Source organism: Idiotropiscis lumnitzeri, chromosome 16 (assembly GCF_059441095.1).
Source record: "Idiotropiscis lumnitzeri isolate Australia: NSW breed Sydney's pygmy pipehorse chromosome 16, RoL_Ilum_1.0, whole genome shotgun sequence".
Classification (NCBI taxonomy): domain Eukaryota; kingdom Metazoa; phylum Chordata; class Actinopteri; order Syngnathiformes; family Syngnathidae; genus Idiotropiscis; species Idiotropiscis lumnitzeri.
In genome coordinates, this window is record NC_142406.1 from 16689709 (window position 1) to 16717552 (window position 27844).

Genomic DNA, 27844 nt, shown 5'->3' on the forward strand with positions numbered 1-27844 from the left:
CTCACATCCTTCCTTGAAGACCTCAAGACACATTTGAGATTTTTGTGAGTGGGAGCAGGTGAGAAAAATACTTTGTGAGCATTGCAGTTTGCTCATGTTTGCATTTGACTTTTGACAGTTTTGTTTTGTGGCAAAGGATGAAAGTCCGACCGGCGGCTCTGCTCCTCGCACTTTGCTGCTGCAGCTGTGAGTAAAAACAAAAAACAAAAAACATGCTTCCACTTGTGTGACTACAACAGCGGAAATTTGCAATGTGAAGACACGCAAGTCGAGTCACAAGCAACGCGAGAACAATGGGCACAACAACAGTTAGAGAATGCCAAAATCATCTTCACAATATTCGTAGGAATGCGACACATTTTTTTCAGACAAGCTTGTGAAACGTTTAAGACGCACGGGATGACCTTCAACTGACTGCGATGCTTTTTGACTCAGACGCTCAGCACCTGGATTACGTGCAACCGCACGTCGGGAGCACGTCGGGAGCCACGCGTCTCACCCTGACGGGAGAAGGTACCCCCGGCATGTGTGACCTTGCAAATACGTCGTTTACGGTTGACGTGGCCTTTCCGTTGCTCTTTTGTCCTGAAAAAGGTTTTGCGCAAGAGGGGCAGTTCCAGCTCAATCCCCAAGATGACACGTTCGGGAACCGCGTGGTGCTGGTGTCCGACACTTTGTCCGTGCCGTGCGACGTCGAGAGGGACTCCACGCATGGCAACCAGATCATGTGCTACACCAGGTAGAAACCGCAACAAAAATCGAAGCAATGTCGGTGCCGACTCGTGGTTCGAATCTGTCGGCATGTTCGCCCCATGCGCGAGCGTCAGCAAATAAATTCCAGAATTTGCGGATACCAATCGAAAGGACGGTCACGGTGTGACTTTATCAAGTACATCTTCTTGGCAGAGCCATGCCGAGCCAGCGGTACACGGTCCGGGTCAGCATCAACGGCGTTCCCATCCCGGATGGAGACATATGCAGAGGTCGGATCAAGTCCTACCACTGCAGCTTCTACGTAAGAGTCCCGAAAGTCCAAAGAAACACATTTGTCTTCTTTTTCTGGCATTTCCCAACATCTCCGTGTGCCCTCCAGACAAGATGGTACCAAACACCGACTATCCAGTCTCTCAGTCCTGTCAGCGGTCTTCCAGGTGACATCTCGAATCTCGCCAAGAAAAATACAAACGTCTGAAAGCGCTCACTCGCATAAAAAGTGAAAATTATTTCGTGCAGGGACCGTGGTGACCGTGCGAGGACGCATTTTCACAGACGTCTACGGCAGCAACACTGCGCTGAGCTCCAACGGAAGGAACGTCAGATTTCTCAGGTACGACCAGTCACATGTTCCGGAGTGGCTGAATGGTAAGAAACCAAAGAAGCCGAACAGCATCCAAAAAAGCTTCTTCATTTGACGACACACATTCAAGTGTCAAAGGTTTTGTTTTGTTTTTGTTTTAGGTAACTTTACATTTTCTGGAGTTCATAGGGGAGCATGTTTTTTGCCCACACTTGCTAGTTTTTATGCAAAATGAATGGGAACATGATTTTTTTTTTTCGACCTCTGCTTCAATACGGTGCATCTGTTTGTTAGCAGTGCCTTGTAAATTGAAGTAAGGAATAAAAATGTTCCGTCCCGCAGGGCCTACATGAAAGGGATGCCATGTGAGCTGCTCAAACCGGATTCTGATGAACTGTGAGTATTCCACCCAAAACATTACAAATAAAAATGTATTCAATCACCACGACATTTCCACGAGTATTTTAATTCTGTGTCTTTGAAGATATAATCTGAGATTGGATTCAGAGACCTCTGTGTGGGGATATATGAGCTGCAAAACAACGGGGACGTACGTCGGTAAGCGATGGGAGCGGACGTAAATATTTTTACATTTTTGGCATTTACGATTTAGAAAATGGAAGTTAGGGTTAGGTAAAGGTGTTTTTTTTTGTTTTTTTTAAATTAGCAATATTCAATTTGTAAATTTTAAACGTTTTCCCCAAACTGCCTCTCATAGGACATCACAACATGAGCTACATTTTGGACGCCAATTACGGCAGGTATGGAGGGGGGGGGTCATTGTTTTATTACGTTGAGCTTGCTTTTCAAAAGTATGATTGCCATTATTTAGGAACTGAATAAAGAACATACATGTCGAATAAAGATGTGACGTGCGTATGAATTGAATTCTGTCAAAAGTCCAAATACAATCCAAATGGCCTGATAAATCATTCTAACCAGAGTGCAGTTGTTTGCATTTAAATGAAATAAAGTAACACAGTGACACTTAAATGCAGGAGTTTACCCGAGAAGAACCTCCTCAAGGTGTCAGCCACTGGACACCTTTCCATGTTTCAAACATTTGCAGGTCGGTAAAACTTGAACAAATACTCCAAGTCATCAGAATGGGAACAAAGCATGTTGTGTTTGTCTGCACTTCAGAGGTGACGCACGTCACGCCTTCCGGGGGCAGCGTCATGGGCGGAACCGTCCTGACCATCCACGGGCACTTCTTCGACGAGACCGACCTTGCGGCCCGCGTCCTCGTGGGAGGTCATCACAAACACGCGCCACACTCCTTTTCTTGTTTCCGTGACGATGGCATGGCAGACATTGTGTGTCAATCATAAGATGACAAAAGTGAAAACAATGTGTGTGGGCTCGCAGGCAACCGTGATAATCCTCTCCAGAGCAACATGCGCACATATTGTACTTGACAACAATGGAAAAGACTTGAGCAATGGCACAGATTCTTCACGCAGATTAGAGAAAGCATTTCATTGCCACTTTACTTGACTCTGCAAAGTCAAAAGGAAATCACAAGGCAAATATGTCACAAAAAGTCTAATTGCCCGTGTCATTTTTAATTTAGTGGTACCAAATCATGACAAAAAAGCTCAAATCCTGGATTTCTACCATTTGCACCAACATTTTAAATTGGCTTCTTCCTCGGCCCCAAAATGTTCACAGGGCTGCCGTGTGAAATCAAGAGCCTGTGTGACGACAAGATCACATGCGTGACGCAAAGGTGGCAGACGGATGACAGCCACGCCAACAACATGACAGTCTATCCAGGTGAGGCGCTCCGATACGAATGTCCGCAGCCACCCTGTCGCCGTCCACTCAAGAATTTAAAACATGCTGAAGGACACGCTAAAGCCGTCAGCGAGTCCCGCCATCACTTGTCAACACTTTGATCCGTTGTATTGTTTGCAAAACCAGATAAGATGATAAATGACTTTGAAAGTCACGCATCAGGCGCCGCCTTGAAGGTGTTAGGACATCAAGACAAAGCCAAACAAGACCTGTTGTTGACAAGCCGCACACAACAGAAGGACTGCCGCTACCACTACTGATTAAAAACCAAGATCAGACTCGCAGGGTAGGCGTTCGTGCAAAGCAGTGAAAGTCTTTCCAGAGGACGGCACTGGAACTTAGGAGTGATAAAAGCTCGATTGAACGGAGAGTGATGATGCTTTAGTCGTACCGACTTCAGGTTGTTCAAAGGTTTCAAGCGAACGATAACGATGCTCAGGTAACCTCAAAGCGTTTACTGAATTGAACTTTTGTTGACACCGAGTTCCAGTGCAGCTCTCAGGATGGACTTTGCCTGGCTCGGCGTGAATGCCTGCGATAAGAGTTGGTTGTTGTCGTTTTCATCAGTGGTGGTAATAGCGGGCCTTCCGCTGTGTGATTTGTGATGAACCGATCTTGTTTCCAGAAAGTTGACAAAGAGTGTCACCTGTGATGCAACTTTGGCCAGTGTGACAGCCATTAAGTTTCTCACTGGCACTAACTGCAGTCGCGACAAAAAAAAAAAAAAATCTATCCAGGCGGCAATCTTGCAACGCTGGTCCAAAGTCAGCTGACGAGCCATGAAATGAAATGCATCTAAAATGTTAAAGGCTGATGGCCTCACATCTGTCCGAATGATGACAAACAAATTGTTGGATATTTTCTTTTACTTGATTTTAATTTTATCAAGAACGTTGCGAGTCACTTCCAGTAAATAAAATCTACTTCTTTACTCATGGCATTCAACCCAGGCGGCCGGGGTTTAAAGATGCAGGTGTGGAACAACACAAGGCCCTTGCAACTGGCCGACATACGCAGCTACAACGAGACCAAAGAAGGCTACTGGGAGCAGTGGATCGACTCCATGCCCCACAAGTTCCCGCGGGAACTGGACAACTTCAGCACGAAAACCACGGGCTTTTTTGTGCCAGCGGCCAGCGGCAACTACACCATCTACCTCAACTGCGACGATCGCTGCGAATTGTACTTCAGCAACTCCAGCCGCCCAGAGGACAAGGCATGACGATTTACACACGAATAGGACCTTTGTTTTTTCCAACCTCGTTTCCTCCTCTGAACATTTGTCTCACAAACACCCCTTCAGGTCAAAGTGGCTTATCAGCCGAGCTACGTCTCAGACCACACAAAGCTGCCATCGCAAAAGTCTGACGTCATGACACTAGAGAAAGGAAGGGGGTAAGTGCTAAGTCTAATTCCAGAACAACATTCCCACGGGTTAGGGGTTAGCACATAAGCGTTGCAAAGGTGCAGTTTCATTCCATTCTTCCTGCAGCTACTACATTGAAATTCTGCAACAAGAATATGGCGGCGCTGCCGAGATCAACTTGGCCATGTTCCGGCCAGAGAGTCCATTTCCAGAAGCGCTGACGAACGAGGCTCTCAACGAAGTCCAGCATATTTTGGTGGAGTCCGAGGTGTTTGACGAGAAACAGGTGGGTAAAGCTTCGTCCGGTTTATCTTCAACAAGTGAATGTCTGTGAGTTCAACACCTGTTGGTGGCAACTTCCAGATTCTCACCTTGGACTCGTGGCCCAGCAGTGCTGACAGGGTGAAAGAAGTGCAGAGAGTAAGCGTCAAAAGCAGCTGCTCGGACCTTCGGTGTGGGAGCATCTACTTCCACCTGCGCTATGAAGGCGCCATCACTGGTAACTCAAAATCTGACAAGTCACACTCTTGTGGATTATTTTCAATTCTAATTGGTCATCCAAAATACCCTAAAATGAAAGATCTCAAATCCCTTTAAGGTTTGATCGCGGCGAGTGCCACAGCAGCTGTGGTCGAGAGAGCCTTGAACAGCTTGTGGTCGATCAAACCCGACTCTGTCCAAGTTAGCAGGGACGAGGACGTCGATGGAATTCATTTCACCGTCACCTTCAATTCTGACAGAGGTGCAAAGTTGGCGAGCTTCTCGTCTTTCTCTAAGAGTTGTAATGAACTTCTGTCAACATGACTTGAGTTGAACCTCTTCTTGTTTTTGACTCTCAGGTGACTTTGAACCTCTTAACTATGAGAGTCATGACCTGTCGACCAACATCACCATTACCGAGGTGACCAAAGGCAGGAGCAACATGGCAACGTTCACCTTGCTCTGGGGCGGGATTGCTTCAAAACCCATCCCCTACAACGCCACTGGTTTAGAGGTTGGTTCCGAGATTAACTGCAAACTGGTTCCTGCCCACAGCAAACCTAACAGGCATTTTGCGTGACCATGACCAGGTACAGTCAGTATTGGAGGACCTGATGAAGGCCGAGTGTCCCACTGAGATTCTTGGTGAGGAAGGAAGAGATATGATGTTCTTCCAGGACTATGAAAACGACAACTCTATGGTCAGTGAAATGATGATGATGATGATGATGATGATGATGATGAAATCATCATCTAGTCATATTTACCTTGACTGATTCATTCCTTGAGCAGTTTAACAACGACAAAGGGACCCCTGTAAGGAACGCTTTCTGCGGCTTGTGGTCTCTGAAGAACGCAAAGGTACTTTTCACAAAAGGTTTCACCAAAGAGTCTGGCGATGCCTACGGAGAAATTATCCTGAACGAGTATCCAATGGTAAGACTGCTCGAGTCTGCACAGATGAAACGGAGGCGCTTATTTGGATAAATCCCACACGGTTGCCTTTCCTTCCAGCTTTGCTTTGCACATAAGGGAATGCTTAAAGATGAAATTCAGGTCAAGTTTACATATAAAAATGCTGATGACAATATCCAGACAGAGACTGCAAAGATCAACATAGCCTTTTCCAAAGGCCACACGTATGTAAAAAGAACCTCCAGTAAATCTGTACTCGTGTAGACTAAAGACGATGACTCGCATCATTTCTGCGCAGATGGAGTTACAAGTGTGTGGACCTGCACACATCTCTGCAGACAGAATATGAAGGGAGCGCTTACACCGTTGAGGAAATTTACTTGGACAAATATGACCCTGGGGAAGATTTCTATGTGGATGCTGTCCACATTGGCAAGAAGCGCACTGTCCACGACGAACAAAGTAAGCAACTCAAATGTTTTTAACTGCTTTGACAATGACCAGATTTTGTTGCCTGAAAATGATCGAGATTTATTGATGTGATTTTTCCATAGCTGTTCCCCACACGAGGAGACCGCCACCATTTGAGCGCTCTGGTCGTGCTTTCCAGGAGATCTCTGTGGTGAAAGAGACAAAGTCAAATGCGTCACAGATCCTCTATGAGATCACATCCACACCATTGGACTGCGCCTCAGGCTTCCCCCTCATAGACGTTGGCTTCCTGCAGGTAACTCATCAACAAAGCTCCCACAAACAATAAACCTTCGGGTTCTTTGTTTTTTAGAGAAATGCCGTAGCAGCAACTGCACCTTGGTTGAATCCTTTTCCTTTTCGTCTACTTGAAGATGTCCAACAGTAGCGAGGACATGAATGAGTTCCAGGAAGGGACGGCGAGGATCACCATCACTCGTAGCCACAGCGCTACCCCTGCTGTGAATGGCACTTTTGACGTGGAGATGCATGGACAGCGTATTGAAGGTAGCCCAGCTGGACTCGAAGCCGTCTTGAAACCCGACTCCAGTCCTAATTGAGATGACTCAACAAAAGTTTCATGACCGCAACTGGACTCTCATTTGTTGTTGAAAACATATTATTCCAAAAGGCTTCTTCAGTTCTTATTTTTTGTTGGGGAGACGCCTCGTTTGTGTGTGTGGTGTGTGTCCTCTAGGGGTGATCACAAGAAGGTTGGACCAGTTCTTTGGAGAAGCATGTCTATCGAGGTTGGTTGACCAGTGTTTGTTCTCAGGTTTGTCCGTGGACATTAGCGCAGCCGACCTGAAGTACGCGCTGGAGACAATCGTCGGGATGGGCGTGGTTGATGTCAGATACGCTGGAACGTGCAGGAGGCCCAAGTGGGTGGTTGAGTGGCTGACACAGCCGGGAGACCAGCCTCTGCTGCAGCTCGACGGTTCTTCACTTGAAGGAAAGGACGTGGTTATATGGGCGCAGGAGAAAAAGAAAGGAGGACAGATGATTTTGAATTTAATGGGAGACTTCTTCCGTGTCGGGGAGACCAAACCGCAGGTATGATTCCGACACTTTAGATCCATATCCGTCATCATAATGCTAAATCTAGTATAGCAAGTCCAATTTACATCATAGACATTTTGTGACTACGGATGGACTTGAACTTGTTGGATAATCGCTGTTGGCGGCGACGTCCTTCCTTTGTAGTCATACTTCCAATGCAAGAGCCTTCCCGGATGAGTACCAAACCCGAACCTTTTCATTGAGACGTCCTTGACATTCTCACAGGTGGAGGTTCACATCAACGGCATTCCCTCAAAGTGTTCCGGAGACTGTGGCTTTGAATGGTCGGAGGAAAAGACCCCAACAGTCAGCGGAATCAGCCCATCTGAAGGTGATTTGCCCATCCTTGCATAAGCAGAAACTGCCATTCAAATCCTTCTTGAAGCCAAATGTTGGGGGCTCCGATTCTGGCACTTGAGAGTGTGAGATTTATAGCTACGCGTGCCAGTTCATACTTAAATACAAATTAAATGTCACATATCCAACCTTACCAGGATCCATTGGACTGGGGACCCTTTTGACGGTCACGGGCACTGGCTTCAGCAATGAAAACGCCTCTGTCATGGTGGGAGAAGCCCAGTGTGTGGTTGAAGAATTTTCAGGTGCGTACGGAAACCAATCAAGTAAAAGTCAATGAACCAAGACTAACAGAGAGGGTTTTTGTTGCAGCCGACCGCCTGGTGTGCCGACTGGGAAGCGCCGCCGCGGGTACTTTCCCCGTGTGGGTCAACTTCCCCTCCCTGGGTCGTCCTCGTTTTGCAGGTGGTCGTGTCCTCAACTTCACTTATCAGCTCATCGTCTCCTCATTCTCCCCCGCATCTGGGAGTGCTGCGGGTAAAAGCTCAAATCTGATGTGGCTCACTCAGCCCGAGTTGGCAAAAGCGGTCGGCTTAACCGCTGTTTTGTGTGCGTCTTCCAGGTGGAACTCTTTTGACGGTGACAGGCTTCGGCTTCAGCTGGGACACCAGCGTCACTGTCGGTGGCGAAGTGTGCGAGGTGGTCAATGCGAGTCCCTCAGAGCTCAAATGTCGAACGCCAGCGGTGAGTTTTCACGTTGAAAAACTAAAATGCCACCAATGTGAAAATGGAGTTAGCCCACCATGGTTCTCAGTGGCTCAAATGTAACATTCCACTCGCGTGGCTCAGGGGAGTGCAGGCTACCAGACGGTAGCGGTGAGCGTGGGCGGAATGCGAGAGGAGGCAAGCAACACTTTCAACTTTGACCTCACCCTGACACCTCAGATCACCAACCGGAGTCCCGCCAAGACCTCCGTCTTTGGTAAGAGCACAGATTCAGGTGGAACGATAAAATGCAAGTCAAGTTGTGGTGGTTGGATTGAGCAAGAAGAACAATTCAAATCTCAAATTGTTTAGTCGGCGCGGAATGTGTCCATGCAGTCTGCCATTGTTGTTAATTATCACGGAGGAGCCGACAGTAATTACACACCGCAGCCGGTAAACAATCGGCTTCTAGGAATGTTGCACATTGTTTGTCGTCTGTCACGCTTCTTTTTCTTTTCAGTGTTGTTGTTTTTTTTTAATTTTTTTTTTTTTTATTATTTAATGTTTCCGCGTGAGTTGTTCGGCACTAAGCACCTCACAACGCGTCATTATCCCACCCGATGACAAAGACGATATCTTAGTGATTCCTAACAAAGCTGACAAATTATTTGAGTGGGAAAAAAACTCACGTGTGCACGTGTTGATTTTGTCAGGATGTCGCATCCTCACAGTGTTGGGTTCAAATCTGGGCGGGCCAGCCAATGACAGCAGAGTTTATGTGGGCAAGATGGAGTGCGAAATTGAGCAGTGGACGTCTACAAACGTCACCTGCGTGCTGCCCGTGTTGCCACCCGGCTTGCATGAGGTGCACGTCCAGGTTGGAAACCGAGGTTACCCTCAGACCAGGTACCACATCAAAGTTACACAATTTGAAAAAAGCGCTTCCTGTAGGTTGAATACATTGTACTCTAAAGTTCAATATTGTACAACTGACCTGCACTTAGGCAATGATTATTTCATATGCCATTAAAGACAAAAAAAATCATCAAATATAGCTGGAATTTGTTTTTGTTTTTTTAAGGCAATATAGTCAAGGCCTGGGTTTCATTTTAACTTTCAAGTCGGACAAAGATGGTTGATTCGGTTTTTGGGGTTATTCTTGCATGGTTTCCGTAGCAATGGCTCGGACACCAGCATCGAATACGTACTGGAAGTCCACCGCATTGCCCCGGCGACGGGCTCGCTGATGGGAGGAACCCAGCTCACTATTTCGGGATCTGGTTTCAGCCAAAACGTCTCAGACAACCACGTCTATTTTGGTAAGCAATACGAAACTCACGTTGGTATATTGGGAGTACCCACGTCACGCACTTGTTGCTTGAATTTGGCTTATTTTTATTTATGAAATATTAAATGGGAAATAAATGTGAAATACTATAAATATATGTATATTATATTCTGTTTTATCAAATATACAGTATTATAAATGTTACAAATTTATTTATATACTTTATTTGTATTTTTTCATTTTATCACAAAAACAACTGTCTAAGCTATATAATGTTTATGTTCTGCAAAAATCTATTTAAGAAATATATTTTGGTCATTTTAAAAAAAACTAATAAATTGTTACAATCCTCAACTCTGACATTATGCAACTCCAGAGCCCAAGCTCTAGTTTCCCATGATGTCACTCCGTTTTTGTAACGTGTGACAGGTGACTCTGAATGCGAGGTGCAGGCGGCCTCTGCGAACGAGCTGCGCTGCCGTCTGCAGTCACAGGAGGAGACCCACCTTGTTACCAATCAGGGGGTCCACCCTGGTAGGTTTGTCTTTCTCTCCCTTTGTTCACATGTCAAGTGGGAGCTCGAACACAATTGGATTGACTTTCAGAAAAGTGCCTTAAGCAACAGCTTATGTCACAAAATAACACGTATTTCTATTACAATTATGAGATTGTATAGACGTGGGGGGGGGTGTAAATTGAGATATTAACCATAAAAGCAAACAATACTGTACAATCTTCATGACTTACCGACAATTGTCTTTGTGTTGTCCAGTTCACGGTCAGGGCTACTCTTGGAATCCCCTTTCCATCAACGTAGAGGCCGGAGATAACGTTTTGTGGAGGTGGACGGTACCAATGTTCCTAAGTACTTTCCGTATCGGTGTCCACCATGTTCCCTACCCCGGTGACACCATTGACGATGATGATGCGCTCTTTTCCAGTGGAGAGCCCAAGCCTGGGAATGGTACAAATTGCTCTTTCTTAAAAAAAAAAAAATAATAATAATCCGACATGTCACACAGACTTCCTTAAACTTTTTTTAAGACAGGCACTTGTCCTACCAATGCACCCATTTTTAAGTTTTATGTTATATTTGTGTTTTTGACACCCACAACCTATGACTCTGATTTCGCAATCCAACGCACCCTTCCGAAATAGTCGAAGCAAACTCTGCACCATTTGGTGCTGTAACAAAAGACATCACATCACCTCCAGCGTGGCGAGCCTTACAAAGTGGCATCTAAAAAATAAAATGTACTTGATTTCAGAGCAAAGAAAGAGCTGACCCATTTGTTTTCTCCCTGCAGGCTACTTCAGCTACCGTTTCACTGTTCCCGGTCTGTATTACTACAGCAGCGGGTACGTCGACGAGAACAACAAGTTGGAGCTACGGGGGGCTGTGAGAGTGCACCCCCGGCTCTCGAGCATCAACGACGTCAACGTCCAAGTCGGGGGGGTGGACGCCTTACACGTGACAGGCAGTAAGAAAATGTGACCTTTTATTCAGACCGTAATGAACACCCTCCCCAAATGTGTCGATTAAAAATAAAGTTGTCAATACATGGTATTAAAATACTGATATTGTTTCAAATACACATGCAGGGACTTACCGTAATTACTGTCAACAAGCCGGTTCAGATTTTCCATCAGGTCTTGAGTGTTCTTTGTCGCCCGTGGGCAGAATCTCGTCGCCTCTCCAGGTCAACGCACGAGTGCATTGCCATCCCCGACTGCAATCAGACCAGCCAGTCATCTGCCAGTCTTGCCTTCAGCAGGTCCGCCTGCTTTACACCGATCGTCCACTCCATATGGCCCAACCAGGGCTCCTACCACCAGGTGATCCGCATTCAGGGGGGCGGCTTCGGCAATGTGACGTGCGCTCTAGAGGTTGGTGGCATTTTACACGTTTCTCTTCCTAATGAAGCATCTGGTTGGTTGACATGCACCTGTGTCATGCAGGTGATGGTCGGGGATGAGCCCTGCCAGGTCATCAACAGTACCCAGTCTGAAATTTTCTGCCAGCTGAGCGTGAACAGCAGTCTACCAATCGGCATTGCTCTAGGCATAGACGTGAGCGTCAACAACTTGGGCAGCGCCGTCATCGCCGTGGCGAAGGAGCTGGATCGCCGCTTTGTTGTTCTGCCAGTTGTCGACTCTGTGTGGCCTTCTGAAGGCAGTTCTACTGGTCACACCCGGCTATTCATCCAAGGCTCCGGTTTCTCAGAAGGACTTTGGACTGTTGCTGGAGAACTGTGTTCTGTGGTGTCAGTGAACTACACCCTGGTGGTCTGTGACAACAGCCCCTCCCAGCCACATGCCGGCGATGTCGTCTTCTCTTGGCGAAACATCCAGAGTTCCTGTTCCTCAAACTGCTCCTTCCTGTACACGCCTTCCGTCACTCCAAATGTCACCGCCGTTTCTCCTGACAATATCAGCAATGCCACTAACGTCACCATCTCCGGCTCAGGGTTTGGCACTGACGTCGAGGATGTAGCACTTTTCGTCGGAGCCATTGATTTTCAAGTCACCTGGGTCAGTGAAAACTCCATCATGGCAACGATTGCAGCTCTGCCTGCAGGCGAGCACGCCATTCAAGTGATCGTGAGAAGTAAAGGCTTAGCATCCGGGGATGTCACCCTGACCAGCCAGCCTCAGGCTGCCCTGAGCCCCAGTGAGGGCAGCCTAGAGGGGGGCACCTGGCTTCAGGTCACAGGGAACGGCTTTCTCGCAGGTAACACCAGTGTGACGATCAACAACAAACCGTGCAAGATTGAGGAGGTGACACCTGGCAGCCTGAGGTGCCAGACACCTCCTCATGACGAGGGACTGGCGATAGTCAACATCCAGGTTCTAGACGTGGACTATCCTCCTCTCAACTTTACCTACTCTGCAGGCCAGACCCCTATTCTCAGCTCCATCAGTCCTGCCGCTGGTGAGCGTGCTGACCCTGGTCTTGAATATCCTCCTGTCTAAAATCTCCCTTACTTTTGGCGCTGTGAACTTTTTTTAATCACAGGTCGTAACGGTTCAGCCATTACGCTGACGGGGACTGGCTTCGGCATAGACGCAATGCAGGTGACCGTCACGGTGAATGACGTGACTTGCGACATACTCACACTCACGGACAACCAGGTGGAGTGCAAAGTTGGGGACAACCCCGGGGGTGAATACCTGGCCATGCTATACCACCACATCAAAGGTTACGCTCTGTCCAACGTCACCTTTGATTACGAACTGACACTCGACACCGTGCAACCCAATCAGGGTAAGCATTCCACGTAGGAACTAGCGATGCAAGCCGGGGAGCACTGACTTGACTTTTTGGTCTGCTCTCTAGGTAGTTTCGGCGGCGGCGCTGAGCTGACTATCCACGGTTCTGGCTTTGACCCGCTCAACTCCATGGTGTTGATCTGCGATGAGGAATGCGCTATCCACCGAGAAGCGTCCACGTCCACGCACCTCTACTGTCTATCTCCGCTGAACAATGGTATGAAGATGATTTTCCATTAGCAACCCCAAATCTCAGAACTTTGAGGCAGCCATCAGTTTATGCTGTAAGTAATGCATCCATTGATATGCATTTAACCACCAAGTTAAGAATGTGAACATGCTGGTTGTCTGAGGGTTTCCACTTGACGTGAGGTGAAATCCATTGCAAACATTCGACCAGACTGCAGGAATGCCGGCGTCCCGGATCAGGAAACATTCGACTCATCCTTTTGTGTTGTTCAGGCACTGACTCGGAGGCGAGCTGCACGATGGCTGTCATGAACATGCTGGATTCTGTCAACGTGTCGGGAGGCTTCACGTACAAGACCAGTCTCACGCCTGTGATCATGGAGGTGTCGCCGAGGCGAGGAGGCACCGCCGGAGGCACCACGCTCACCATCAGCGGCTCAGGTTTCAGGTGCAGCCATGGGAACGGTCCCTATTTATGGACCACACGCTGAACACAATGGCAGGACACACCCGGATTAATGAAGTGCTCATTTTCAATGACATAACGTGCCATTTCATTTGTACAAGCTGAATTCTAGATGCAGCTTTTGTACGTTTATTTGCCATAAACTGCATTATGATGCAATACTTCAATTGCTCTTGTGTTTTCATTGACTGATGACTTCCTGTCTCACAGCAACGACTTAAATGAGGTCAATGTGACCATCGCGGGGTCCGTGTGCGATGTCCAGTCAACCAACGACACGCACGTTGTGTGTGTCACCGGCGCCCAGCGTCAGTCTCAGGAGACCACAGTGCGAGTCAGCATCAGAGGGCAAGGCATCGCCAAGATGGTACTTGTTATATTCTCATTTGAGCCAACGACATCAAGAATGGGATAACTCCATTTTGCAAAAAACTTTCAGTGTACCTGGTATGTCAAAATTGGAAGTAAGCCTATCTTTTGATCAGCATTAGAAATAGAATAGAAATCCCTTTATTGTCATTGTACTCAAGTGTGCAACGAGATTAGAGATTATATATATATATATATATATATATATAGAGATATACATTAATCTGAAAGCGTCTATTCATTACCTGTCACAGTTGGTTCTGGAACACATCATCAACATCAATATCTGACTTTTGCTTTAGGACAACGCCCATTACTTCTACATTGATGTGTGGTCATCTAAATACACGTGGGGTGGGCTGCCTCCGCCGGAGACCGGCTCGTTGGCCATTGTCACCAAAGGACAGACCATCCTGTTGGACACCAGCACCCCTGTGCTCAAAATGCTTCTAATTCAAGGTGACAAAAACAAAGTAATTCATCCACACGTTTAGTGATCTCAAACTTGTTTTTATGGTTGTCCCCAGGGGTGTTGAAAGTCAATTATTAATTCTAATAGAAGTCGAGGAAGATTTGGACAATCATGGACAAGAATGCCTTGTTAGGACTAAGTAGCCACTTCTTTGGGTTCAGGTGGTACTCTGGTGTTCGACGAGGCCGACATTGAGCTGCAGGCAGAAAACATCCTCATCACTGACGGGGGGCGGCTGCAGGTGGGCCTGGAGGAGGCGCCGTTCCAGCACAAAGCCATCATTACACTGCATGGACACCCACGCTCGCCAGAACTTCCCGTGTACGGCGCCAAGACCTTGGCCATCAGAGAGGGCATCCTGGACCTGCACGGTAGGGAAACAAAAAGGTGGACGGCCAACCACTTCTGTCCCTTTTGGGTGTCATTTTGAGTTTCTGGTCCAATTGTAGTACTGTCATTTTTCCTTCTGTTCCTAAAGGGAAACATGTTCCCGTTGTCTGGACCCACCTGGCCCAGACAGCAGACAAAAACTCCTCCACGCTGACCCTGATGAAGGCGGTGACGTGGACAGTGGGAGATGAGATTGTCATTGCCTCTACCGGCCACAGGTGGGTGTCGGCTCTCATTACTTCTTCTGCTTCAGGCTGTTTATTGTCATTGCTATGCTTGAAATTCACCGTGTGCAACAACATTTGACTTCCTGTCTTCTTCCAGGCACAGTCAGCGAGAGAACGAAGTCAAGATCATTGCGAGCGTGTCAGCCAATGGAAAGAAAATCACTCTGACCGAACCCCTCAAGTACTCCCACCTTGGGATATCCGTCACCCTGCCCGATGGTACAGCCTTCGAGGCCCGGGCAGAGGTGGGTCTGCTGACCAGGAATGTGGTGGTGCGAGGCTCCCAAAACATAGACTGGCAGGAGAAGATCGAGGCCTGCCCAGCTGGTTTCAACACAGGTACTGTTTTGCTCTGGCGGCAGAGTGCGAGTGGCGTCGAATGAGAAAAATTTATCATCAACCGGATGACTGCATGCAGGAGAGTTCAGCACCCAAACGTGCTTCCAAGGAAAATTTGGGGAGGAGGCAGGCAGCGATGAGTTCGGCGTTGGCATCATGTTCCACGCCCCCCGACCGAGCGAGGGTCTAGCCGTTGGCAGGTTGACCTACGTTGAGGTAGTGGCTTCACTCACTTCTGGTCGATAGCGCTTCACCTATCGCAGCCTCGCTATATCATGCAAGTCTGACATTTCTAGCAATCGCTTTTAGTGACACAGTAAGTGTCAGAAAAACAACAAACGCCTCTTAAATATTCCATCGTCACTTAACTTTCTTCTGACCTGAAGGAACCTGTTGCAATGTGTTTGCCAACCTTCACCATTTGACATGGTTTGGTTCTTTGACGCAGATCTACCATGCCGGACAGGCCTTCAGGCTGGGTCGCTACCCAATCCACTGGCATCTGATGGGAAACCTCGAATACAAATCGTATGTCCGCGGTTGTTCCATCCACAAGACGTTCAACAGGGCCGTGACCATCCACAACACCCACCGGCTCCTCGTGGAGCACAACGTCATCTTCAACATCATGGGCGGCGCCTTCTTCATTGAAGACGGCATCGAAACGGAGAACATCCTGCAGTACAACCTGGCTGTGTTTGTCAGGCAGAGCAGCAGCCTGTTGAATGACGACATCACGCCCGCCGCCTACTGGGTCACCAATCCCAACAACGTAATCCGACACAACGTCGCAGCAGGGGGCACCCACTTTGGCTTCTGGTACCGCATGCACGAGCACCCTGACGGCCCATCCTACGACCCGAACGTCTGCCAGAAGAAGGTTCCCCTTGGGGAATTCCGCAACAACACTGTGCACTCTCAAGGTTGGTTCGGCCTCTGGATCTTCCAAGACTTTTTCCCCATGAAGGACGGCGATTGCGGTTCCACTCTGCCCAAACCGGCCATGTTCCGGAGCCTTACCACCTGGAATTGCGAAAAAGGAGCTGAGTGGGTCAACGTGGGCGCTGTGCAGTTTGTGGATTTCCTTGCGGTTAACAATGAGAAAGCCGGGCTCGAGGGCAAACTCATCCTTCCGTGGGCAGTGACGAGCTTTGGGGAGGATGGTGGGGCCGGCGTGTTAAACTCTACCATCGTTGGCCACCTGGACGAGCTGGGATTAGGCGTTGACTATTGCACAGAACGAGGCGTCATCGCACCGTTCGCTGACGGTATGAGTGTTGCCGGCACCAAATTCTTGAACTTTGACCGTGATTCTTGCGCCGCTCTCGGGGTTACTTCAATCGACGGGACATGCGTGGATCGCTGCGGTGGTTGGGCTGTCCGCTTACGTGGGCTCCAATTTGTGAACTCACCCAACAAGGTCGCCTTCAGGTGGGAGCATGAGGTGCTTTTGGTGGACATGGACGGCTCCCTCACAGGTATTCTCATCGTAACCCAGGGCCTTTTACTTTCAAATGTAGTTTGTGACGGTTCGTTGAACTCATTGTTCTTCAGGGAATATCAACCATAAAGTCATTCCGATGAGCGGCCTGCTTGACCCAGCACACTGCTCCGAGAACTCCGAGTTCAGCTTGGTGTTTCCCGGAGCTGTGTGCGACCAAACGGTCGATTTCCATCGAGTAGGGCTCAACAATCCCACGCCGTCTTCTCTGGAGTCCAAGGATCTCGTAGTCACCAACTCCCATGGTACTACATCACACTTCATAACAGATGTCAGTTTATAGTTGAACTTTTGTACGTTTGGTCAAATGTGTTATGAATAATAAAAATGCACGAGAAGCCTACCTGTAATGTTAACATACTGAAATGTCTGAGATTAAAATTTACAAAAAGACACCTGGATCATTTGAAACATGTATCCAACATCGTAAAGATGTCTAAAAGTCATGTTTGACATTTTTTTCAAGGCAACACTGTGATCCCGTACTTAAAGAAGAGATTGAGCCACAAGTTTGGCTGGATGGGTCTGCTGCCTTCAGGCCTCACGTACAAAATGCACTTCGATGAGGCTGAGCAACTCACAAATATCAGCTACAGTGCAACTTTCTACGGCTTTGAGGTACTTCGCTTCACCACCAAAACGTCTGGCACGACGACAATGATGTTGTGTTGTGCGTTGACTCACCGGCATTCACGCCGTCTTGCAGTCGAATCAATTTGTGATCATCCACCACAACTTCAGCCAAAATCCAAACATGGTCCGAATCCTGGATGAGAGAAACGCCTCATCGATGCCGCTCAGCTTTGATGCCAACCACAACGGCGACTGGTACCTTGAAAACAACGACCTCTTTTATATGGGTGAGGCCTGCTTTCTTTTTTTTTTTTTTTTTGGGATCATAAGTGAGGAATATGACATTAAATCGTTACGCGCATACGGCACTTAAATCACCATTGCATTTGTTCGTTCAGTGTCAGGGAAGACGAGCCAGCGCAAGCGTCGCAGCAGTGTGGATCGTTCCTCAGTGGACGTAGCAGTGGACTTCAAGGTCTACCGTTGCTTCTTCAACAACTGCATCCCACCGCCGCCCGCCACCATCGCCCCGCTTCCCACCCATCGGCCTGACAACTTCATGTATGAGAACATTTAACACTCCCGAGCGACGTGATGGTCATGATTTCAACGCATGTGTGCGCTTTCCAGTCTCTGGTCCAACACGTCGTTTTGGGAGGACTCGGGTGAAAATGGCTTCAGTGTGCCCACAGAAGGCGCTGATGTGCTCATCCCACCAGGTAATGTTTCATTTGCGTTGAAATATTTGCAAATTCTAAAATTTCTGCAAGAGACTTGCACTGGTGAGCCTTGATGGGACAAGCCAATGTCAACATTCAGTTACATCTGCGGTTGGCAATCCAAAGTCACTGGTTCGTCCGCAGGGATGTGGGTGGTCTTGGACAGCAACCCGCCTCCCCTCCACAAACTGATAATCATGGGAGTCCTGGAGGTCCCACAACCGTCCAACAGCTCATCCAGTCGTCAGCCGCGGGCCGTGCCGCAGAACCACACCGTCGTCATCAACGCCGTCTACATCTTTATTCAGGTAGCGGTCAAAGCTGCAGTCTCTCTTACGACCGTCAAGAGGGCACTGAGAGTTGATATTCGCGGTGTGTGCTTGTGTGCCAGGGCGGCAGGCTGTTGGCGGGCTGGGAGGATGAACCCTTCACTGGAGATCTGCACATCAGACTGAGAGGGAACCACAGCACCCCTGACTGGCCTCTGCCAAACGGGCCCAATCAGGGATCCAAGGTCCTGGGTGTGTTCGGTACCCTGGAGCTTTACGGACAACAGCACAGCGTGTATCACACCAAGCTCGCAACCACGGCGGACGCCGGGTCCAGCACACTCACTCTGGTGGAGCCTGTCGACTGGAAGGTCTATCTCGTTTTTTTTAAAGTTCATTTTCAGTTGGTTGGTCTTCAAGTTCTCACAGTTCTATACGAATGCATTTTTGTACAGGCTGGCGACCAGCTGGTCATTTCCACCACCAGCTACAGCGTCTGGGAGACGGAGAAGCGAGAGATCGCTGTCGTGTCCGCTGACGGCCGCGTCCTCACTTTGAACCGTGCTCTGAGCCACACTCACATCGGTCAGTTGAATGTCGAAACTCTTTAATAACTTGAAAAAGACGATCTGCCTTAAAAGGGGACAGACGTTGATAAAAGAGACTTTTTATGTGATCCACCAAAATTGAATGGAGGCAACTGTTGCTTGTGGAAGACGATTGACCTTTAATCTGTGTCTGGTGTCCTAAGGGTCTTTGTGGTTGTCTCAATTATGTTAATTAGCGCTGAATGTCTGCGCTCAGATTTGGGTTTTGCCTCCATCTCCCGTTCCAGGTGAGACTCACTCCATTGAGGGAACGTCCCAGTCCTACAAGATGGCGGCAGACGTCGGCCTGCTGACCAGAAATATCAAGATCATCGGCGACGAATACGCCGACATGATGGCCGAATCATTTGGCGCCCGTTTATTGGTTGGCGCCTTCTCCTCGGAGGGTATCGACTTCAGAGGTAAGACGGGAAAAAAATAAGTTCCAGTGCGTGGCCTAAAGGTAGTAAGAAGACACGAAAGTGTGTCAAGATTGACGGGGTTGTTTTATGTTAGCCTTCCATTTTTTAAGTTTGTGATTCTTCAAAGAAATGTCTTGAAGAAGACTCTGACGTGGTTCATTAATTGATTTTGTGAAAGATGTGTCCCAAAACTTTGACTCTGATTGTCTAACTGTTCTTCTAGGAAAGGCTCAACTCCGGAACGTCGAGTTCTTCCAATCCGGTCAGGAAGGCTGGACCGACGAGTACGACCCGCGATATTCGGTGGCCTTTGTCGGCCTGGGACGGGTACGTCCAAATTTTTGCCCGCTCAATTGTCATTTGATTAGGTACAGCAGCTGAGGATATTTAAGGGGATTCTGTTGGCTTCCAGGCCAACGACTCGTCTATTCAGGGCTGCTCCTTCCACAACGGCTTCTCGCCAGCCATCGGCGTGTTCGGAACGGACGACTTGGCTGTTGAGGACAACGTCATCCACCACACTGTGGGCGACGGTAAACACGCACTTCATTTTATCTTTACTTTGGACAAAACGAAGACTAGAGGTCTGTCATGTTGGTTGTCCAGGTATCAGAGTGTGGGGCGACAGGATCACACTGAGGAGGAACCTGGTCACCATGACTTTATGGCCCGGATCATACCAGAACAGAAGGGAGGAATTCAACTATGACTGGAGCGCCGCCTTCAAGGTCGGTCCAAAATGTCAAATCACTTTTAAATGTTTATTTTTCCCATGAAAGTGAATTGATTTTTAAAACCTTTATTAACTGTATGGATTCAGTTAAGAGGTTAGTGGTGGTATTTGTTTTAAAAAAAATCCAAAGAAAAAGCCACCCAGCGATTAGGTGGCAACGAGTTGAGGCGAGAGCCCGCTTATGTCCGAAGACGGCTCTGGCATCATGCCGGCGACCTTTGTGAGGAGAAGCGGTTCGGTTGATAGATGGATAAGGAAAAAGCGAGTCTTCAAACCTTTTGCTGCTTCTTCAGGTGAATGAGGGGGCAGACGTGGTGATGCAGCACAACATCGCGGCAGGCTATGAGCGAGTCGCCTTCCGCATTGATGGCGAGCCGTGTCTGGGTAAGGCCGTTTTTGTTTTTCAATATTTTTTTTTCCACACACAAACACGCAAGAGGCGACATCTCGTTCAGGTGCTTCCAATGGGAACGAGGTGTGGTCTCACAACGAGGCTCACGGCGGCCTCTACGGCGTCGTCATGAACCGCGACGGGCTACCTGTGTGCTCGCTCATCCGCGACTTCTTCGTCTGGAGGAACTTTGATTACGGAATCTACTTCCAGGTCGGAACTGTCGTTGTAAATGTTGATTTTGATTTGATTTCCGGGTGATTTATAACATCATGGTGCTCCTTAATCCCTCCCAGACCGTCATGAGCATCACAGTGTCCAACGTGACTTTGGTGGACAACGGCATGGGCATCATGCCAATGATCTTCGGACCGCCGTCTGTGTCCCACCAGTATGCTGATAAGAAGATCCGCGTGGAGGTAAGACGTCAGGATTGCCTGGCTTTTCTTTCCCTTTTTAACTACAAAATACGCTTGCCATGCTTTTATTCCCCAGAACGCTGTGATTGTTGGCGGAAGCCCGCACTTGAACTGCTCCCACACACTGGACGTCAACGACTTCAACACAATCAGTAGCAACTTCCATCGAGCACCCAGGCCCGTCAACGGTAACAAATTATGCTTGCAATTTCATTTGGAATTTTATTTGCGGATTCAATTCGTGAATTACATATTTTAAAAATGTCATTGAATTTATTACAAAAAAAAATCATGAGCCAGATTAAATTTGTAAATTGGTCAATTACAATGGTCAATTAAAAGTTTGATTTGCAAATTGTAATGTATAAATGAAACGAATTTGAATATTAAAACAAATTAAAAGACACGATGGTTGTTAAAATGTTTCGAAATTAAATGTTTTCATTTAATTCAATACAATAACTAAATTTGAGAAGAACATTAAATGTGTAAATTAAATGTGTGAATTTAATTGAATTACTACATGAAATGATTCAATTGACAAAAATGCAATCTGTCGAAATATGTAAATCAAAATAAATATGTAAATTACATTTGAATAAATTCATTTATAAAAGTTTTTTTTTTAAATCCAAAACATTGTCACATACATTTGTGTAAAAAAAAATTATATTAATTAAAATTGATTATATGAACAATTAAAGTAACGAATTAAATTTTATGCAAAACAAATAATTAGGTCAACTCTCCTTGTTGCACTTGCGTCCAGGCGGCAGATCAGGAATCTGCTGGCCGACTTTTGCGTCGGCCCACAATAACGCTCCGGTGAAGCCCTTCCCCGGCATCATCAACTACAACGCCATCAAGGGCCTGCTGGAAGTGGCTGGTGAGTTGAAATTTAAAAAAAAAATGGCCGCCACTTCACACGTCTCGCAAATCTGTCACCTCCCCCGGGTCCCCCCCATCCAGATTCCACGTTCGTGGGCTTCGGCAGCGCATGCTCAGGCCAGACCAACGTGATGTTCATGAGCAATCCTTTCAACGAGGACCTGCAACACCCCGTGCACGTTTGGAACTTGGCCATCGTCAACAGCACCAGAGATGCGCGCGTCTTCATACACAGACCCGACGTCAGGTAAAAAATAAAAAATAAAAAATGTGTCAACATGGTGGCTGGGAGTAATTTCTGGAGTCTTCTTTGTTACTTGTCAAAGTATTTGGTGTCTTTTATTCAAGTTTTTATATTTTTTCTCTATTTCAATTTATTTTAGTCTCATTTGGATTTATTTTAGTAGTTATATTTTCTTTATTTTGATTTTGTGTTGTCTTGCGTCTACTTGCTTCTAACATTTTTTGTTTATTTTCTTATATTTTATACATGTGTGATTACACTTTTTATATTTATATGAAAAAATATATATAACTATTGAAAGAAATATGTTTTGATATTGGTCATATGTATGATATACTCTTCAAATGTGTCAATTGGTTTCAATAAACACAAAGTCAGTGTCTGTCTATGATCTTCTTATTTTTGGGGCTTTATTCGTTTCGTTTTCACCTTTTCCCTTTATTTGAAACCTTCCGTTGTGACGTGTGTGCGTCAGTAAAGCGAACCCGGCCGACTGCGTGGACATGGACTGCGACGGCAAGAAGAAGACTTTGCTGCGCGACCTGGACGGGTCACTGCTGTCAGCGGCGGGCAGCGTGGTGCCCCAGTCCGAATTCGAGTGGGACGGCGACCGCAGGAGAGGGCTGGGCGACTACCGCATCCCCAAGGCCATGCTGACCCACACCAACGGCTCGCGCATCCCCGTGGAGCAGATCGCCCCCAATAAAGGTAAAAGGTCCTGGCCAAATTGGAAACTAAATTACAAAAGGGGATTACGTTTTTAAATTGCATGATTGAAATTTAGTTAATATATTCAATTAATTTAATCAATTCAAGTAAATGCGGGTCGGGGGTTTGAGCGAAATGAGTTATAAATCCAATTTGTACATGGAATCATCTCAAATTGTAAACCCAATTAGAATATTTAATTATGTGTAAATTCCTTCAGCTCGTGAATCAAATCCAAGTACTCCAGTAACATTAAATTGTAAATTAACAAATTATATTATACACTTGTAAATTGAATAAAATCAATTTAGTGAATTAAACTAGAAAATCCAATTAAATGTGTGAAATTATTTTGAACGCTTCAATGAATGAAGTGCTGATTTAGGTGGCAATGACATATCAGAATAGTGAAGTAAATGAGCAAATAAGAAAGAAAGAAAAGTAATGAATCAAGTCAAATCAAATGATATTTGTCAAGGAGTGGACTAACCTGCGTGCCTTCCTGAGCCAATCTTCTTCTTGCCATTAGGCGTGATCCGATCCAACTGCACGTACGTGAGCGCCTGGCAAGCGTACGAATGTTCCGCACTCAACTACAGGATGCTCGTCATCGAAAGTCTGGACTCCGACACAGAGACCCGACGTCTCAGCCCGGTGGCGGTGCTGACCGAAGACTACGTCGACCTCATCAACGGTACGAGCGACCGTGACCTCCATGTGAATCCTGCAAGATATGAAAAGTTTACACACCCCTGTTCAAATGGCAGCTTTTTCTGGTGAAACAGAAAAATGACATCAAGATAAAACAGTTCAACAGCTAATGTGAGCAGAACAAAATTAATAGTTGAGCAATAAAATAGAGGGGGACACCCTTCATCCGAATTTTCTGGCATACATCAAACAACTGGAATTTGTCAGCGACCAGAAATATTAAAAAATATTTCAAAAGACCCAAAAAAATACATTTACGGGGTGCACATGCAGACTAGGTAAAGAATTGACTCGCAGTCCCATATTTTAAGGACAACATTCTTAGACGCAGTGAGCAGCCCTGACTAAAGTAACGTTATCTTGTACTCTTAAGTAAAGAGTAAAGTACGTTACTTTTTCAAGGTAACCGCGGACGTCGCAAAATGGCGGCGCCGGTCAAGTGCAGATTGTCAAACCTACGGCACACTCGAAACGCCGAATAAGTCTGAAACATTTCAATAGTCGTAAAGTTACCTTCTCTACAAATCTTGACATAGTAAAAAGAGCACATCAACACCCAGAAGTTGTGTTTAAGACACTTACTTGTGAGCTGTCAATATAATCGGCTCCAAGTCACACAAACGGCAAATAAACACGAAATAAAACGACTTAACGTACTCACTTTGGTTCGACGACGCGCACAATCGCCGCAGAACTGGACAGTGGACAGAAATCAAATGAATTAAATCTAATTTTATTCATATCCGACGACGGAGGCGTAATAATTGAGAAAGCTCACTTGTGACGGCCGATCACCCAGAATGCATTGCGCCTCTCAAGCGCGCGCGCGCTACATTTCTGCGACCTAACGCTCGTTTTCATTTTGAAACAGCCCAAGATTAAAATAACGACCATTAATACTTAGAACCTGTCTAACAGCACGTGAAAAGAAAAATTATATAATGTAGTTCCACAAGTGTGCACGCCCTGAAGAATCAGAATCAACCAATCCAATTCGAACTTTGATAATTAAGTTAGAATTCGTTTTTTACCCACTTACTTTCACATTGCTTTAGTTAGTAATTTAGTTATCTTGACACAGTTACTTTGTTACTGTTTCAGTTACGGACAGTTATTTGATTACAATTACAGCTACTTAGTAAAGTTACTCAGTTACAGTCAGTGAGATACAAACTGGAACGTGGCTATGTTCAAAATGAAGCAATCACATTCAAACGCAACTAAAATGGAAATCGTCAACACAAAATGCCTCGAGCTAAACCTCGAATAAAGTTCAGCTGTTCATGTCACCAAATTGTTTGCGTGCGTATGTTTGGTGTGTGAGTGTGTCCAGGCCCCCAGGACCACGGCTGGTGTTCAGGTTACACGTGTCAGAAGAGGGTGTCCCTCTTCCACAGCATCGTGGCCACTGGACGCGCCGTGGACATTTTCTTCACAAGCAGCAGTCCTCAGAAGCTGCGCCTGATGATGCTCAACGCCGACCAAGTCGAGGTCAGAGGATTAAAAAAAAAAAAGAAAAAGCACTCATCCTGTCTACGCACAGCTGCCGTTGTTGAATTGTGCATGTGGATCTTTGTTGATGGCTTTGCTTGTCGCTTGGTTCCCTGCAGAGTGTGCTGGTGTCCGTCTTCTACTCTAAACCGCAGCAGCTGGACGTGTACGTCGGCAACCAGCTGGTGGCGCCCACCAACGCCGAGTGGAACGACGACAACACCGACTTCATCCTCAAGGAGCCCACCTACGACGGTAGTAAACATCAAAGTGTGCAAATATTTTAGAAACCGCAAATCCTTCTTGGAAACGTCTACTTGAACAGCTGAACTCATGATAGTCCAATAGCAATTTTGTTGGTGCTTTTGGTGGCCACCAGGGGGCAGGATAATACATACGACTAAGTGGCTATAGTAGTTGTTTTCGCAGAGGATAAAGAATATGTGTCTTTTGTTATATTATTGTTTCTTTGTGTTTGTGTTTGTGTTTGTGTTGTTATATAAATTGTTGCTTGTGCAATATTGATGCTAATTTTGTTAGCCTTTCTATGGTGGTTCTCATTCTATACCAGCATTAAGCTAGCAGACTTGGTCTCTCGCTCTCGTCACATGAATAAGTTGTCGAGTATGTCCATGTTTTGGCTGCAGGTCAATACGTCCCGGAGCTCAACGGTTCCACGCTGGGCTCCAACTTCTTCGATCCCGACTCCAAGATGCTGAAGGTCGTCCTGAGAGGATCGGAGCCCGTGGAGATCCGCATGGCGCCCAAGCTCTTCATCTCCTTCAACCTGCCCACCATGACTGAGGACCAGTTCTTTGCCGACAACCTGGTCCGCAACCTGGCCGTCTTCTTCAAGGTCCCATCCAACATGATCCGGGTCACCAAGATCATCCGGGAGGACTCCAGGCGGCGGAAGAGGTCCACGGGCCTGACGGTGGAGGTGGAGATCAAGAAGCCGCCAATTCAGCAGGTCTCCAACAGCACCGACGGTGAGATTTGGATCATGGTGGCCTGGGCGAGTATGTCTGCCTCGTAGTCTTGAGGTTCTGGGTTTGAACCTCATGTTTTTTTTTCCCCCCCCGGGTTCTCTCTCACCAATCGGTTGACCATGACGCCTGAACATTCCTGCTTTTGTCCTCCACAGACGAGGAGGACTTCAAACTATTACAAAATATCGCCGACAACTTGGGTCAGGCAGCCGTTTCAGGCAAACTCAGTCAATCCATCGGCTTCAACGTCTCGTCGGTGGGAGTGATTGCGCCACCGCCTCCATCTTCGGACCCTCGCTGGAACGAAGTAAGACCGGAATCACTGCTTGTGTGACAAAAAAAAAAAAGAAAACCACGAGGGGGAATTCCTATTTTGGTTTGGTGGTGCAGGAGGCCTCCGAGGAGGCGACGAGAGAGGAGCCGAAGGTGAGCCACGTGTCCAGCGTGGAGAAGCTGCTGCTGGTGCAGGAGCCCGTCGCGGGTCACTACGTGGGGCCGCTGACGCAGCAGCCAAGCCTCATGGCCGTCGACCCGCAGGTGAGCAGATCCGCAAAAGCATTCTCACTTCAAAAAAGAAAAAAATGAAAATCCAGAAAACCTTTGAAGACGATTGCTAGAGACTCGCACCGTTTGCCAATCAAAAACCTGAACCAAGTCGTCATGGAAAAGGCCAGCTGAGCATTTAAGCAGCAATTCTTTCACATGCCACTAGAGGGAGACTGCATTCCACACTTGCACTTTGCGACTCACCCACGAACAATTTTGACCTCCAGGGCGACTGCGTGTCGGTGGGCGTGACCACCATGACGGTGACGGCCAGCCTGAAGGACTCCACCGGCGCCAGCGTGGACGGTCTGCAAGGCAACGCCACCATCTTGTTCCGCTCCTGCTGGGCCAACTTCAGCGACCTGGCGGTGGTCAACAGCGGCGACAACCTCACCGTGGTGTTCACCTTGAACGACTGGAGCGTCCGCTCGCAGGAATTCAGCGTGCGGGAGATTCCCACGCTCGCCCCGACGCCCTTCGGCAACGTCACGCAGGGCGCCACGCCCGACGACAGCGTGTTCGCCACAGGTGGCGCCGTCGTGCCCGGCAGTTTGTGCCTGGTGAGCGTCATCTACACCTTCGCCTGCTGCACCGACGATGTGCCCTTTTGCTAGGGGGCGCTCTCCGGTCGCCGCCTGGGACAAAAGTGTGCCACGTTCATCCAGCCATCCATTTTCTTTGTGAATATTTCATGAGAATAATCAAAACAATTTGGTTTGGATACTGTACTCAAATTGTGCTTTTCTTCTTCCTTGTTTGTGCATAAATGCTGAAAGCATGCTATTACGATTGTTCTCCTTGCCGTTATTTTCAGACGCAGTTCATCTGCTTCACATCTTTCCATTTGCAACATATTCCAAAAATTCAGGCGGTTATTTTCCTCATTCCAAAAAAAATTCACATTTTTACGCAAACTCTGAACTTTCAACCAAAATGTCTCCATTCGTTCCCATCGGGACATGCAACATAAGTTCACATCGTTCCCATTCAAAATTCAAAACATTTCATGGGCAAAAAAAAAAATCCAAATTGACACCACTAAAATCCCCACCAAAAAAAAAAAATAATCTATTCATCCCTCATGTCAAATTTAACAAAACAGATTCTTGGTTTCTTTAACTCACCTTGCAACGATTTTCAACATCCCCAAAATTTCCTCCTTTCCATTCAATCCACATCATTTAAAATTCCATTCAGCATTTCAGCATTCTCACGCAAAAATCTTCACAAATTGCAACTGTTTGCTTGTGATGCTT

General features: G+C 47.0%; 2 protein-coding genes across 4 annotated transcripts in view; one reads left to right on the top strand and one right to left on the bottom strand.

Moving 5' to 3' along the window:
• Positions 1-25243, bottom strand: part of nudcd1 (NudC domain containing 1) — a 39280-nt gene extending 14037 nt beyond the window's left edge. The window contains exons 1-4 of one of the 3 annotated variants that reach the window (XM_088318998.1): positions 25104-25243; positions 23342-23575; positions 17583-17730; positions 10423-10630 (exon numbers count right to left, since the gene is read on the bottom strand). The gene's annotated coding sequence lies outside the window, so the exon portion shown is untranslated. Of the gene's footprint in view, positions 1-10422; positions 10631-11285; positions 11488-17582; positions 17731-23341; positions 23576-24223; positions 24340-25103 lie in introns of those variants that run through there. The other 2 variants (XM_088318997.1, XM_088318999.1) reach the window with 2 other exon arrangements.
• Positions 1-27322, top strand: pkhd1l1.1 (PKHD1 like 1, tandem duplicate 1). The gene is made up of 74 exons (XM_088319007.1): positions 1-58; positions 137-186; positions 436-513; positions 595-739; positions 907-1015; positions 1094-1151; positions 1234-1327; positions 1640-1693; positions 1782-1855; positions 2016-2058; positions 2296-2366; positions 2441-2551; positions 2969-3073; positions 4045-4310; positions 4398-4489; positions 4587-4746; positions 4824-4959; positions 5059-5202; positions 5300-5454; positions 5531-5641; positions 5733-5876; positions 5955-6079; positions 6154-6317; positions 6410-6582; positions 6701-6833; positions 7102-7379; positions 7611-7716; positions 7880-7987; positions 8055-8219; positions 8305-8426; positions 8532-8664; positions 9101-9293; positions 9564-9706; positions 10105-10209; positions 10448-10639; positions 10983-11156; positions 11357-11562; positions 11635-12607; positions 12692-12940; positions 13013-13162; positions 13408-13582; positions 13811-13967; positions 14272-14428; positions 14603-14812; positions 14920-15049; positions 15156-15397; positions 15477-15613; positions 15846-16875; positions 16952-17143; positions 17365-17516; positions 17605-17758; positions 17870-18032; positions 18102-18190; positions 18335-18498; positions 18582-18830; positions 18915-19044; positions 19295-19468; positions 19692-19795; positions 19881-20001; positions 20075-20196; positions 20495-20585; positions 20657-20805; positions 20889-21011; positions 21088-21199; positions 21781-21897; positions 21981-22146; positions 22619-22851; positions 23381-23545; positions 24896-25053; positions 25173-25308; positions 25701-26042; positions 26198-26349; positions 26433-26579; positions 26816-27322. The coding sequence occupies exons 2-74, from the start codon at positions 138-140 to the stop codon at positions 27200-27202; spliced, it is 12621 nt and encodes a 4206-aa protein (XP_088175133.1). The 5' UTR covers positions 1-58; position 137; the 3' UTR covers positions 27203-27322.
• Positions 27323-27844: the final 522 nt, after the last annotated feature.

Coding starts and splice junctions, on each gene's coding strand:
- pkhd1l1.1 (XM_088319007.1), top strand. CDS start 138: ATGAAAGTCCGACCGGCGGCTCTGCTCCTCGCACTTTGCTGCTGCAGC. Junction 4,490..4,586: donor ACACTAGAGAAAGGAAGGGG/GTAAGTGCTAAG, acceptor TTCTTCCTGCAG/CTACTACATTGAAATTCTGC. Junction 4,747..4,823: donor AGGTGTTTGACGAGAAACAG/GTGGGTAAAGCT, acceptor GGCAACTTCCAG/ATTCTCACCTTGGACTCGTG.